This window comes from Cyprinodon tularosa, unplaced genomic scaffold (genome assembly GCF_016077235.1).
Source record: "Cyprinodon tularosa strain WSP-4 unplaced genomic scaffold, ASM1607723v1 ctg873, whole genome shotgun sequence".
Taxonomy (NCBI): Eukaryota; Metazoa; Chordata; class Actinopteri; order Cyprinodontiformes; family Cyprinodontidae; genus Cyprinodon; species Cyprinodon tularosa.
Window position 1 is genome coordinate 103,729 of NW_024039644.1, and position 15,084 is coordinate 118,812.

General features: G+C 43.2%; 1 protein-coding gene across 3 annotated transcripts; it reads right to left on the reverse strand.

Annotated features, from left to right (window-relative positions):
• Positions 1 to 4,748: 4,748 nt before the first annotated feature.
• Positions 4,749 to 12,410, reverse strand: LOC119775484. Of its 3 annotated transcripts, none has more exons than XR_005279658.1 (3): positions 11,518 to 11,887; positions 11,080 to 11,132; positions 4,749 to 5,021 (listed from the first exon to the last, which is right to left on the reverse strand). XR_005279658.1 is itself a non-coding variant. In XM_038273481.1 (3 exons), exon 3 carries the CDS (start codon positions 10,994 to 10,996, stop codon positions 9,953 to 9,955), a length of 1,044 nt encoding a protein of 347 aa, XP_038129409.1. In that variant the 5' UTR covers positions 10,997 to 11,132; positions 11,518 to 11,679; positions 12,216 to 12,410; the 3' UTR covers position 9,952. The 3 variants fall into 3 exon arrangements, 2 of the variants coding, with proteins under 2 accessions (XP_038129409.1, XP_038129408.1); XM_038273481.1 differs by lacking the exon at positions 4,749 to 5,021 and adding an exon at positions 12,216 to 12,410 and having other exon boundaries at positions 9,952 to 11,132; positions 11,518 to 11,679; XM_038273480.1 differs by lacking the exon at positions 4,749 to 5,021 and having other exon boundaries at positions 9,952 to 11,132.
• Positions 12,411 to 15,084: the final 2,674 nt, after the last annotated feature.

Genomic DNA, 15,084 nt, shown 5'->3' on the forward strand with positions numbered 1-15,084 from the left:
GCAAGACCGACTCTCACGAGACTTCTGAGCCTGTGGGTGCGGGCCGATGGCTCCTGCAATTGCAAGTGCGGTATTTCCCCCACCAGGGTGGCCGAGAATACCTTTGTTCAACCTGAAATGACTCATTTAATCATCCAAAACGTTATGGAACACATTAATTAACTGAAAAATGTTGCATAGGGGTCCTTTAAAATAAGCAGATCACGTGTTCTGCAGTCAGCTGAGAGTGGTCATACAAGAAAGTTGAGTTTCTAAGCCATGTAGTTGGAAGTAATAATGCTAATTATTGAAAAAAAAAGCTTTATTCAACAGAAGTTAAATAAAATAACCATAAATGTGCTTTAAGCTTGGTTATATTCTATTGTTCAATATGTGCAATTGTGCATCATGTCCACTGTTTTTTATGAATCTCATAAAAAATTATTACTTGTACTCCATGCATAACCAATGCATTGAGTTCCTTGAAGTGTTCTGCCCAGCTGTCCATTTAGGCAGGACAAGAGTTTAAAACTAGCTATGCCTATACAACTGTGTGCAGAGGCTAAGGTTGTGGCTGTTGAGCCGGGAGCCAGAGGCTGCCGCGTACCTGCAATCTTGCTGATGATAATACAACATGGCAGCCCCGAGGGCAGAGTCCATATAGCTTTCTTAGCCTTCTTAGAGTAATTGGTGACCTCTGAGCCTGCCCTTCATATAAATGGAGGAAAGGAAGGGCAAAGAAGATGCAAGTAAAGGAGGTACGAGACGGCAAAAGAAACTGTCAAGCCAGACACTCCAAAGGGGGAGATAATGTTATACAGCAGAAAGAAACCCCAAAAAGCAGGACAAAGGAAAATCAAAAAGACAGGAGCCAAGAGGGAAAGGTTAATCTCTTTATCTATGTAAGGGTTGAAAGTTCATAGAAAAAAAAGCCCGCAATGTAGCTGAGCATTTAATTTATCGAAAATAAATAGCAATACCTAACTATGTTAAGTCCGTTTATAAAGTTTCCTTCTGAAAAAGAAATTGTTGGAAAGACAAAAAAAAAAAAAAAATTTCTTAACAATATGTTGGTACATAGAATTCTTAAATTCACTCCTAGAGCAACAATTTTAAAGTGTCTTTACTGGTCCACAGCAGAGTTAGATAAAATTGCATATTTAAAAGTGGTTGTTATTCTCAAAGATTGCAGAAAAAATTTGATGCTTAGCATAAAAACTCTTTAAGTAGGATTATTGAATCCATGTTGTAAGCTGTTGTAGAGTTTCCATATATTCCAAAAAAGCTAAAAAAAAAAAAAAAACAAACAACTGGACTTTGTTTTCCAAGTTTGAAGACGTTTTGCCTCCCATCCAGGAAGTTTTTTAAACTCAAAATGTCAGAATTAGCATTGAGTTCTAAGCATTATTGAATAGCCCAACAAAGCCTTATTTTGGCTTAGAAAACATGCAAATTAAACTGAAAGAACAGGTCTGCCCCTTAGTAATGGGGAGTACTGGTCTATGCCTCTGAAAGGGGAGTCGTTGGGGTCATTGTTGGACTGGCTGAACAGGCCGATGTCTTGGTCCCCCACATTTTAAATTGGAAACGCTTCCTGGATGGGAAGAGAAACATCTTCAAACTTGGAAAACAAAGTCCAGGTGTTTGTTTTTTTAACTCTTTTGGAACGAACCTGGATGACTGAGAAGCTTCACCAGCAGCTTTCATACAGCTATGCCATTATCTAGCTTAGGCACTGACCACATGCTATGCAAAATTATTTCAATCACACACTTCATTTACAAGACAACCAGAGTGCTTTACAAAAAAATATTAGAAGCATCAAAGAAAGTGTTAAAATTTCAGTATGATATGACTGTACCATGCTCATAGATGTTCAAGGTATGTCTCTGGTTCTCTCAGGTTTAAATATTTTCCTGCTTTCCCAAATGTTAGAGGATCAATTTGATTTAAATCTTGTATGTTCAGAGGTGTCAAATAATAAAAAAATAGATACCGAGCTACTGTACTTATGTAGTTTCTTTTTTTGTTGGCATTCATTCTTTTATTTTCTCATTACATTTAAGTAAAAAATTGCCTGCTTTCTCAAACTGGCTCGGAAATTTAATACATATTGAATAACATTATGTTAAAGCTGCAACAAAAAGACAGGACAAGAGGCTTGGAAACATTAGAGAAGATAAATCAAATTCTGAGATGCAAGACATTCCTCAATTATTTCCCCTTTATCAGGATTTAATTTAAAAACTTCACAAAATATTGAACGGCGATGATGAGGTAAGGCCTTAAAATTCCATTGAGAGGGAAATATAGTAATAAAACTTTTCATGAGGTTATGCCTGTAATCAGTTAAAGATACATTTGGGGGTTCCTTACATGTTTCCTCTTAGTGTAACTCACCGTGGTCAGATTTTTCAAGTGTTTCTTTACTAAAGGTTCACGTTTGAATATTATAAGGGATGTAGACTAATACTACCGCTCTTTAATTCTCAAAATTCTAGCTTTAAAATCAGTTTCATTCCATTCTGTAAAATTATGCAATAAGACTAGACTTTTGATAAATAGGAGACTGCCAAAACTGTTCATTTCAAATGATTAAATATCATGTTACTTTCTCAAGCTAACTGTCATGTTTAAATACCAATTGTATTATTGCTTATTAAATAAAGACAAATAACAATTGTCTTTATTTAATAAGCATGATTCTGTGCCTTTATCCATATAGCAAATCATTAGTTCCTCAAAAGGATCTACTATGTCCTATAGAGAGTGAACATTATTTGGTTTCAAGTGAATTCATCACTCTGGACTTGTCTTTGTAGGTTTTCTATGCAGTATGAATCCATTTGTCTCCACTGATGGAAAATAATTGCAAAGCAAACAAATTATTTCTGCCACATTGAGCAGGCATCTACTCTTGGGGCATAGCAGCTAGATAGCTGCAGGAAAGATAGACCCACACAAGGATGGACATGGAAGAAAGAAAGCAAAGTAAAAGAGAATGACAGAAAAGGTTCAGAGTAAAGTGGTAAGGTAATTAAAGTTGCATGCTAATGAAAGTAAATCATTCCAACTTTCATTAAACTGGAGAGGCCAGAGAAAAGGAAGAGTGTGACTCCTTGGTGGAAACATAACAGATACAACTTCTGGAAACATGTTGCATTGGTTAAATGAAATCACATTATTTAAATCCCACGTCAACAGTTATGACATTAATTTATAGTTTGAGAAAAATCTAAGAAAAGACCAAAAAAAATGCTCACTTAAGATTTACAGTACACCAAGCCTTGTCAATGAGTTTTACTTATGGTGGGAATTCTATAGGTAATCTTTGAAGATATAAGCAATCTTGCATTCTGTGATTTGACAAACTGGCATCAGGTCCGGTCTACTGCATAAACAAATGCTTTTCCCAATTTACTGCAACATTCTTGCACTATTTTGAAATGTTTGTAAGTGGCACCAAGAGGTGGGTAGAGTGCCCAGAAATTGTACTTAAGTAAAAGTGAGAAGTAGCCTTTGAAGAAATTGCTCAGGTAAGTGTAAAAAAGTATTTGATAAAAACGCTACAGTGAGTTATAAAAATTAGAAAATATATACTTACAGTATTTACAATAGCTTCAAATACAACATGCTGTTTATTGTATTGTTACTCAACATCCAAATGACACGGCCACCTCAGCCTTTAATCATTAAGCCTTGACCACAAAATAAGAAAGTGTGTCAGTTTGTCACATATTTGTTTAAAAAAAAACTTGTGTTTGTGAAGTAACTCACAAATGATGGAGTAGGAAGAAATTATACTTAAGTAAGAGCATTGAGTTAAGTAAGAGTATTACTTTATCATATTTTTACTGAAGTAAAAGTACAAAGTACAATGCTGTAAAACTACTCCTAAAATTTGTCTTTTTTTTCTTTCAAAAAGTTGCTCAAGTAAATGTAACTAGGTACTAAACACCTCTAGTGGAACCCTTAAAATTATTGCAGGGGTTACTGAAGTGCAACACTTAAGGTCATCTGCGTAGGTGTCACAGTGAATGCAGATGTCCTCGCAGCCTCGGCAGACACTCTGCTGCACCTCTCCTAAATTGTAAGTGACCGCAGACAGCGCCACAGACAGGAGGCCTCTGATTGGTCAAATCTACAGCCGCTCTACTCATGCATATTTCCTGTTTGGTACCTTACCGGCTTGTTTTGTTTGTATGACCGATACAAAATTACAATAAAAGTTAGCAACCCATAAGGAACACATAACAAAGAAATACATTAAATGTATTAAGTATATAGCAATCAAATGAGAAAAGCTGCAAACACGTCAATAGGGTGAAGTTATGGCACAGACTGCATATTAGCTGTTGCCATAGGCGTTTTTAGACCATTTTTGGGAGTGCTGAAGCAGCCTTAAATTTAATCATAGCACTCCTAAAATATGGGCTGTTGTTTTTATATTGTATGCCCTAACTTAATAGTACTTGGATAAGAAAAATATTATATAAAAACTATACATACTCTCCCATTAAAGATGGAAAAATAATCAGCAAAAATTCAATGAAAATAGTGCCATCAATTTTAAATTGTGGTTCAACAGAAATATTATTAATAAAATGTGGCAAGACTAGATTGAAATCAGGAAATTATAAATTTCTGAACGCAAATAAAATTGCTCCACAACGCCACCTTGGGAATTTCACCCAAGGAATATTACTCCCCTTTTTGACAGGACACACAAGTTCGCTCATGCATGGATTAAGACATCTGAAACAATTTTAAAATGTACAAACAGCTTTTTATTAGAGGCTTCTTAAAATATTCTTTTTAAAACCAATTCTTTATAACACTAAAGAGAAAAAAAGAAAAGTAACTACAGTAGCTGAGGTTACCGGCGGAAGGGGGCCACCATAGGACGGGATCCACCCAAACACAGCAAACAAAACCCCTGTAAAGCACCAGACGCAGTGAGAAGACCCAAACTCAGGAATCACGGCACACAAAAAAAAAGGAAGACACCGTCACCACACCAACACCGCCGCCGGGCCTCAGCACTGTCAGCAGAGAGAGAGAGAAAAAAACAAATTAATACAGACAACGAGCCAAAATGTACAACAAAAAGAAAACAATATCAACCTAAATATATAAATAGTTATACCACACCAACAGGCTGGGACAAAAATAAAGAAAAACAAATTAAAATATCCGAATCCAGTGCGACCCTCTGGCCACACAACAATAGGAGGTGAACGGAGCGCGCCGGTGCCAAACACCACTTCAATTAGGGCGTGCAGCCGCCACCACAATCCGAGGTTGATGATGCGCAGAATCCGGAATATCAACAGAGCAGCAATGGTAATATGGGGAGACCTGTAAAAGTTAGTCACTATTTAACAAAACTGCAACAAATTGGCGCTAACAATGAGCGTTACTTCTTACCTCCCAATCCAGACAAACTCATGTATGCGCACACACACACACAAACCGACGACGAGGAGGAGAGCCGCACAGTAGCGTTTTGCCTATGATCACACCCGTTTTAGATCTTCTGTGAATGAGCAGCAATAGTGCAAAGAGAGGGGAAATCTACCAGCAAGATCAGAGCAGCATGCACCTAATGTCATGCCTTTCGACTGTCAGTCCCTGAGACGCGAGTCACAGCCAAAGCTTGAGGAAGACGTGTGTCCGATTGGGCGCAGTGGCTTCTTATATACCACGCCCACTTTGCCCAACCTGAACCTCGCACCTGAAAGCTATTTGTATAGCCACTACATTCTACCCCCCCTTCTTGCATCGTCGACCCGACGATGGCTGATTCAAAACTAATAAAATCAGTTCCAAGGTCTAAACAACGCTGACTGAGTTGACAAAGATGCAGAAGACCCCCCAAGATGAATGTCTCCTGCTGGCCGTGGGAGATGGTGCACATTAGTATGTTGACCAGCAGTTGGACGTCTGGAGCGACGTAGGGCCACTGGGTCAGCATAGCTGGTAGATGGGACAGCCAAAGATGTAGAGGGTTCAATAGATGCAGCAGGTTCAGAAGGTGGCCCAAGGTCCTGAGATGGAGTTTGAGGCAGCAACCCACCAGAAGGTAAGGCAGAAGCAACCACTAGGGGTTGCTGTTCACAAACAAACAGATCATAATCAAAGGGGCCACTATCTTCAGACAGTCCCTTTTCCACAGGAGGCGAGTTATGGGGAGAAATGTGATCAGGAGGAACAACACCAACCACAGGCTTTAACATGGTACGGTGCACCTGTCTTACTTTAGTCTGGTCATCCAGAGGCACAATGGTGTAAACAGAGCCACCCTCCTTTGGTGCCCTCAATACCTTGTACTTCACAGAGCTCCATCGGTCCCTTGTCTTATAAGGCCCCCTAGCAGTAAAGTCACGCAAAAACACGAGTTGCCCTTCCTTTAGTGGCTGATGTTTCACCCGAGTATCATGAGTCTGCCTTCGACGATCTGCAGCATGTTTCAGGTGCTCCCTAGCCCCATCAAAGGCTACCTGCAACCGAGCTTGATGTTCTTGAACCCACTCATGGACAGAACCACCAACTGGACTCTCGACTCTACCCAAAAGAAAATCCAGGGGCAATCTAGGTTCCTGCCCAAACATTAAGAGAAATGGTGACTCTCCAGTAGACTGGTGAGGAGTTGTATTATAACAATAGAGAACCTGGGGCAAACAGGCATGCCAATCTCTTTTTCAGGACACAGGCAGTGTTCTTAACAGATTGTGCAGCGTCCGATTGAAGCGCTCACATTGGCCATTTCCTTCTGGATGGTAAGGAGTGGTGCGTGATTTTACTATGCCGTACAAGTTACACAGCTGCTGGATAAGCAAGCTCTCAAAGTTACGACCCTGATCGGAGTGCAACCGAGCAGGAACACCAAACTTGTAAAACCATTCAGACACCAAAACCTTAGCCACAGTGGCCGCTCGCTGATCCCGTGTAGGGACAGCAACAGTATATTTACTGAAAACATCCGTCAAGACCAAAACATTTTCCAACCCATTATGGGTGGGCTCTAAGGTGGTATAATCAATGGCCAAAATTTCATTAGGACGTGATGCCAGTAAATGTCCCATATAGCCATAAGCTTTAGGGTGAACATCCTTTGCCACTTGGCATCTCTCACAAGCCTGGCACCATTGAGCCACATCAGAGGCCATATGAGGCCAATAACACCGGGACCGTAAGAGCGCCAACGTTCGCTCCACTCCCTGGTGACCATGCTCTTCATGGACTTTAGTCAGAACATCCTTAATTAGCACACTTGGCAGCACCAACTGAAACACAGCATCACCACCATCTGACCTAAATACCTTTCGATAGAGAACTCCATCTCTCTCGACAAACCGGTCCCACTGCCGCAGCAGAACCAAAGTGGACGGGGACAGCTGGGCTCGCTCCTCTCGACTGGGATGCTGTCCTTTCCTCCAGAACACCAGCAAGTCCTGTAAAAATGGATCAGCATGCTGCAAAGCACAAAGTTCAGCCGTAGTATGCTGCGGCAAAACTGCAACTGCCGCCTGGGTTGCCTCAACCTTTTCAAACCCCAAAGCATCCTGCAATGCTTTAGGCAAAGCTGTACCTAGGAGCATTGCTTTCACATCTGGCGGATCAGGTGAGTGCTGACGAGAAAGTGCATCAGCATTGGTATTACACCGCCCTGACCGATACTTTATCTCAAAATCAAAAGAGGCTAGCTGAGCAGCCCACCGCTGTTCAGTGGCAGCCAATTTAGCAGTGGACAAATGGCTGAGAGGGTTGTTATCAGTATATACAATACATTTGTTTCCCAACAGATACTCTCTAAACTTGTCAGTCATGGCCCACTTGAGGGCCAGAAACTCAAGCTTCATGGAGCTGTAATTTGCCATATTTCGCTCTGTGGGTCTCAAGCCTCGACTAGCATAAGCAATCGGTCTCACTTTGCCTGCCTGCATTTGTGAGAGGACTGCTCCTAGGCCACCATGGCTGGCATCAACCTCCAAGATAAATGGTTGAGTGAAATCTGCATAGGCTAGTACTGGCGTTGTTGTTAGCTTAGCCTTCAAGGTTTCAAAGCTCTTTTGACATTCATCAGTCCAGCATGCAACAAGTCCACGATCAGGTTTCTTACCGGTACCACCACACTGAGCCACCGCTTTATGCAATGGAGCTGCCAATTTTGCGAAACCTTCCACAAAACGACGGTAATAACTGGCAAAACCAAGGAATGACCGAAGTTCTGAGGCCTTAGTGGGAGTTGGCCAATTGGCTACAACTTCAGTTTTACTAGGATCTGTAGCAACCCCCTCACCAGAGATCACATGTCCCAAATAACGTACCTCTTTTTGAAAGAAGGAACATTTACTGAGCTTTGCTTTAAGCCCCTGTTGTTGAAGTCGGCCCAGCACCACTTTCAAGCGCTCCAGATGTTGATCCACACTTGAAGAGAAAACAACAATGTCATCAAGATATAACAGGACGGACTGGTACTGTTGGTCCCCAAAAATCCGCTGCATTAGCCGTTGGAAAGTGCTAGGCGCATTACAGAGCCCGAAAGGCATTCGGTTCCATTCAAACAGCCCAAAGGGAGTACAGAAGGCAGTTTTTGGACGGTCTGCCTCCGCAACTGGAACCTGATTATATCCGCTAGCGAGATCGAGGGTAGAAAACCAGCATGCACCAGACAAGGCATCCAACGATTCTTCTATTCGTGGAAGGGGGAAAGAGTCTTTCCGGGTCTTACTATTTAGTCTTCTATAGTCAATACACATACGAATACTCCCATCTTTCTTCCTCACTAAGACTATGGGAGATGCATATGGGCTGCTACTTTCTCTAATGATCTGTGAAGCAAGCAACTGATTTATATGGTCCTTCACCACCTCATAATCTGAAGGCGGAATACGCTGATAGCGTTGTTTAACTGGAACATCGTCGACCAGAGGAATGTCATGGGCTATCACATTGGTACAGCCCAGGTCACCATCATGAGAGGAGAAAACTGTCATATACTGATTGAGCAATGACCTTACCTGACCCTGTCCTTCCACAGACAAAGAGGACAAATCCAGGTCCTCCACCTGCTGTTGCACATTAACTGAGGCTGTCTGGCACACCATCGTAGCTACCTTTGCTGGGACTTCAGTAATTCCTGCAGGGAGACTAACAACATTGACAACATTTAAGGTGCCAACAACAGTGCGGGGGTATACCACCACCTCTGTCGTACCAACATTGATAATGGGCACATAAGCTGTACCCCTGATTACCTGAACCAAGGCAGGGGAAGCAAGCAAACCAGAAGGCAATCCAGACTCTAAAGGCTCAAACAAAACAGTAGAACCTGAGTACACATCAGAACATGTGGTAGCCACAATTTTCATGACTCCACCAGAAATCCGACAGCCCTTTTTACCCCTGACCTTAACCCTTCCAGGACTACCTCGAGGCTCTCGTGAGTTGGCAGACTGGCACTGCTGCAGTGCCTGCATGACTGACTGAGGGGCCTCGGAAACACCAAACACAGAAGACCAAGCTACACCATGTTGCCCAAACAGTTCTTGGTAACACTTCCTGATCACATTCATCCCCAAAACACCTGGGACCTTAGCTGGGACCTCACCACCAGGGTCCTGCACAACCAAAACACCACAGTGGGGAATCAATTTACCACAGAGGTGTACATCAAGTTCCAAATAGCCAATATAAGGAATCTTAAGACCATTGGCAGCTCTAAGCTCCAACCAATGACACGACTGGAGGTGCTCTGAACCCCAAGACTCCATATGCTGACGAAAAAAGCTTTCAGAAACCGTGGACACCATCGAACCAGTATCCACCAAACATGGGACTGTCACCCCACCCATGACTACATCTGCATGAGGGCAATCTGAAATCAACTTAGAAGCACCCGAACTTCCAATAGTGGCTAGTGAGCCAATAGCATCCCCACCCAAACTGTGGCTCAGCAGTTTGGTGGGAACTAGTTTTCCGCCACAGAAGCAGAACGGGACTGGGCAGCTGAATTTGGCGGACATTGGGTTCGACGGGGGACACGCACCCCATCACACTCTCGTGCGAAATGACCTGGCTGGTTGCACCGCCTGCAGATTACTGGACCAGTGGTGCGTGGATGATTAGGGCGGTGGAAATTCTGCAACTGAGAAATGCTCTCACTAAGCTGCTGGAGCTGCTTTTGCTGACACTTTAGCATTTCTCTTATTTGACTCATCTCCGTTGCTGATGTTAAAGAAGCTACCGGAGGACCACCATGTACCCCATACTGGACGCCATAAACTGAAGGAAGCGACTGGCTACGGTTCCTCCCACCATGAGGTACCCCTTCGCGTTCCCACTGGATTGCTGCGGCCCTAACCTCACGTAAAGTACTGTCAGGCCTTGTGCGTACCAGCTGCTTCAACTCGCGTCTCAGGGAACTGTCCAACACCTGTTCAACAAACTGATCTCTTAACAGTGTCTCAGAATTCAACATACCAGCAGGTGCACGCTGTTTTACCCTCTCCATAAGGCCCATTAATGCGAGGGAGAACTCCTGAAGACTCTCTCCCTCTTGTTGTCTTCTAGAAAAGAAGGCCTCTTGAAGAGCAACATAGGACTCAGAACAACCATACAACTCTTGTAGGATCTCAAATATTCTAGCAGGGTCCTCTCTCTCTGCACTAGAGCGATACTTTATTTCATTTCTAGCTTCTCCCTCCAGGTGATCAAACAGGAAAAACGCTTGGTCAGCTACAGACAGATGCCGGGCTCTCATACACAATCTTGCTTCCTCAGTCCACTCACTCAAACCTATACCTGTCCTTCCTCTAAAGATGGGACATTTCCTATCTCTAGGCACAAAAATCAGTCTCTCTGCTACAGGGAGACTAGGTGTAGGAGGGGCATTAGGCAATGCTGAAGAAGTGGATGGCTGAGCACTTAAGCTAGCCTGTCCTTGTCGCAACCGCTCATTGTCAGCTCTTAAGCTTGCTACCAGCTCTTTAAGTTCCTGAATTTCTTCTTCCATAATTATCACAAGCTTATTCTGCTTCTTGTGATTACTACAGTGCAGAATTACAACCTAAGGTTAACTCTTAACACCTCACCCACCGCTTTGATGCTCTGCACGAAACCACTGCTGCTCTGTTGACGGATTAGCCAATCTGCACAAACAAAAAAAAAAAAAAAAGAAGAAAAAAAAAACACAAATATTTAAAAACTTCTTGTCTCAGATGTTCATAAAAAGCATGAGTCCTACCAGCAACGCCAAAAATGTGGCAAGACTAGATTGAAATCAGGAAATTATAAATTTCTGAACGCAAATAAAATTGCTCCACAACGCCACCTTGGGAATTTCACCCAAGGAATATTACTCCCCTTTTTGACAGGACACACAAGTTCGCTCATGCATGGATTAAGACATCTGAAACAATTTTAAAATGTACAAACAGCTTTTTATTAGAGGCTTCTTAAAATATTCTTTTTAAAACCAATTCTTTATAACACTAAAGAGAAAAAAAGAAAAGTAACTACAGTAGCTGAGGTTACCGGCGGAAGGGGGCCACCATAGGACGGGATCCACCCAAACACAGCAAACAAAACCCCTGTAAAGCACCAGACGCAGTGAGAAGACCCAAACTCAGGAATCACGGCACACAAAAAAAAAGGAAGACACCGTCACCACACCAACACCGCCGCCGGGCCTCAGCACTGTCAGCAGAGAGAGAGAGAAAAAAACAAATTAATACAGACAACGAGCCAAAATGTACAACAAAAAGAAAACAATATCAACCTAAATATATAAATAGTTATACCACACCAACAGGCTGGGACAAAAATAAAGAAAAACAAATTAAAATATCCGAATCCAGTGCGACCCTCTGGCCACACAACAATAGGAGGTGAACGGAGCGCGCCGGTGCCAAACACCACTTCAATTAGGGCGTGCAGCCGCCACCACAATCCGAGGTTGATGATGCGCAGAATCCGGAATATCAACAGAGCAGCAATGGTAATATGGGGAGACCTGTAAAAGTTAGTCACTATTTAACAAAACTGCAACAAATTGGCGCTAACAATGAGCGTTACTTCTTACCTCCCAATCCAGACAAACTCATGTATGCGCACACACACACACAAACCGACGACGAGGAGGAGAGCCGCACAGTAGCGTTTTGCCTATGATCACACCCGTTTTAGATCTTCTGTGAATGAGCAGCAATAGTGCAAAGAGAGGGGAAACCTACCAGCAAGATCAGAGCAGCATGCACCTAATGTCATGCCTTTCGACTGTCAGTCCCTGAGACGCGAGTCACAGCCAAAGCTTGAGGAAGACGTGTGTCCGATTGGGCGCAGCGGCTTCTTATATACCACGCCCACTTTGCCCAACCTGAACCTCGCACCTGAAAGCTATTTGTATAGCAATACATATATTTCTATACCACTACAAAACAAAAAAACAGGTAAACCAGCACAATGGAGCTCCTAAACTAAAATGTTGAGGGAATCAGTGCAATCAGGTGCTTTCTGAAATGTTTAGTCAGATTTTTACTCTTTTTGATGGTTTGTTGGTGAAATGTTCATGAGCAAACAGATAGCAAGGTGTTCAAACCTGACACCCTTTCCTGACAGCTTTCAACTGATGAAAACCCTATGCCAAATATGGTCCTAGCCCACCCTTCTGTGATTAGAACTCTGTCTTGGAAAATCTGAGAATTGGCTTTACAAACTCAAAAGGCAGAGCCTGATACAGGTGGTGGCCCCCCTAACTGCTATTTGTACCAAGTACTGTTCATCCATGCCTGATTCACTGGGCACATCCATCCAAATTTTCATGTCACACTGGGGTTAGCCACACCATCAACCTGATTGCCTTCTCTTCACAGCGATGTCAAAGAATATGTTCTTGGCTGTCACATTTGTGCCCGTAACAAGACCAGTAATCGTCCCCCCAGGGGTCTCCTCCAGCCCATGCCAATCCCTAAGCCCCCCCGGTCTCATTTTGGCTTTGGACTTTCTCACTGGGCTTCCTCTATCTCATGGGTTTATGATCATACTTACCATAGTGGACCATTTTCCAAAGCCTTTCACTTAGTTCCCGTGAGAAAACTCCTACCGTCCCATCTGTTGATAAAACGTGTTTCACCTACTTGGCATTCCACAAGAAATCCTCTTGGACTGGGGCCCTCAGTTCATCTCTGGAATTTGGAAGGAGTTAGGAGCCACTTTCGGGGCCAAGATTACCCTCAGTTCTGGGTTTCATCCCCCGACCAATGGGCAAACAGCATATGAACCAATAACTCAAGGCCACCCTCCGCTGTGTTAGCTCCTGCATTCCCACCACCTGGAGTTCCCAACTGTTGTGGGTGAAATACTCCCACAGTTGTCATGTGTCCTCAGCTATGGGTGTATTCCCATTCCAATGCTCCTTGGGCTACCAACCGCCACTTTTTCCCTCATTCAACACTGCAAACGTAACTGGTAGAGAACAGAAGCTACCCTTAACTGCAGAGAAACAAGCATCTGGCTAAAATGACTACCACCCCAGGCTACACCCCAGATAAGGAGGTTTGGCTGGCCCTGGCCGCAAGGAACATCCAACTGAAGTCTATGCCCAGAAAACAGGCTCCTAGATTTATTGGTCCTGTCAATGTTTTTCTCCCTGGCCCACAGTGGTACGCCTAATGATGCCACCCCATGTTAGGATGTACCCCGTGTTCTATGTCTCCATGATTAAGCCTGTGATCCTAGTCCCTCATGCCCTCTGTTACATCCCCAAGATGTACAATTAACACCTTGCTCTCTTTTAGGCTCCGCCTTTAAGACTGGCTGCTGCTTTCTGAGTCTCAGTCCAATCAAGATCACCTGAAGACTATTACAGGCATGTAAAGCAGTACTTCAGGGCTTTTTTGAGCCATTTCTCTGCCATACACCTCTGTGTTAATTGTAAAATCTAAAAGGACTGTTTAGATTGCGACCATGTAAACCTTCTTGGATGGTTTTTGTAGGGGAGAGCTGCCCTCTTGTTTAACCCCAGTTTTCTCCTGTTTATGTGTTGGTTAGGTTATTTTGTAGGTTTGTATATTTTGGTTTCAAATTGAGTTAGGTAAGTCCACTTTTCTTTTTCTTTAGGGTTGTTTTGTTTGTTATTGTGGCCTGGGCTCTCCCTAAAGCTTTTACCACAATTTATTCAAAAGAAATGTCAGAATAAAATGCCCTTTTGACTCCTTCATATACTGTCTAAATTTATGTTGGTCCCTTACATCCCTTAGACTCAGCCAGGGGACGTAACATAAATTGGGGGCTTGTCCGGGACGTAACACCCTTCTTCCGTGCCCCCGTCACCCACCCTGGACCTATCCTGTTTTCCATACAGGTCACTATAAGGTTTAGGTGAGACGTAAACTGTATTGTACTGAAAGCAACAACAATAAATTATTAAATTAATTAATAAATAAAACAAAACATTTAAACATCCACTTGCTAAATGATGACTCTGTGGTACTTTTCATAATTCAGGTGTGATGTCTGTGTTTGTTCAGGGTCATTATGGGAATTTTAACTTAGTACGAACATGTTTAGGATCCAGATCATGACTTCTAATATATTGCTCTTTGCAAGGAATTCATTCACATCCTGTTTATCCTGTTGCATCATGAACACGTCCATGGTTGACTTGGCTTTAATTTTAACTGGAACTAATCCATTTTACACTAGAGGTGTGATATTAATAATAACAATTAAATTTTAAAAGACAAATGTTAAGGCATTAGGAAGAATAGTGCCTTAATGTCATTAATGTAATTTATGCAAAACAATCACTGTCATGATCTGGACTTTTGGTTGTGTTTAATTGTTTAGCATCTGCAGAGCAGATTAATTGCAGAGCATCTGCCACGCCTCTGGCCCCGCGGCCGGCCTCCTGAGTGTCTGCCACACCTCCGGCCCCGCGGCCGGCCTCCAGAGCATCTGCCACGCCTCTGGCCCCGCGGCCGGCCTCCTGAGTGTCTGCCACGCCTCCGGCCCAGCGGCCGGCCACCAGAGCGTCTGCCTCGCCTCCGGCCCCGCGGCCGGCCTCCAGAGCGTCTGCCACGCCTTCGGCCCCACGGCCCGCCT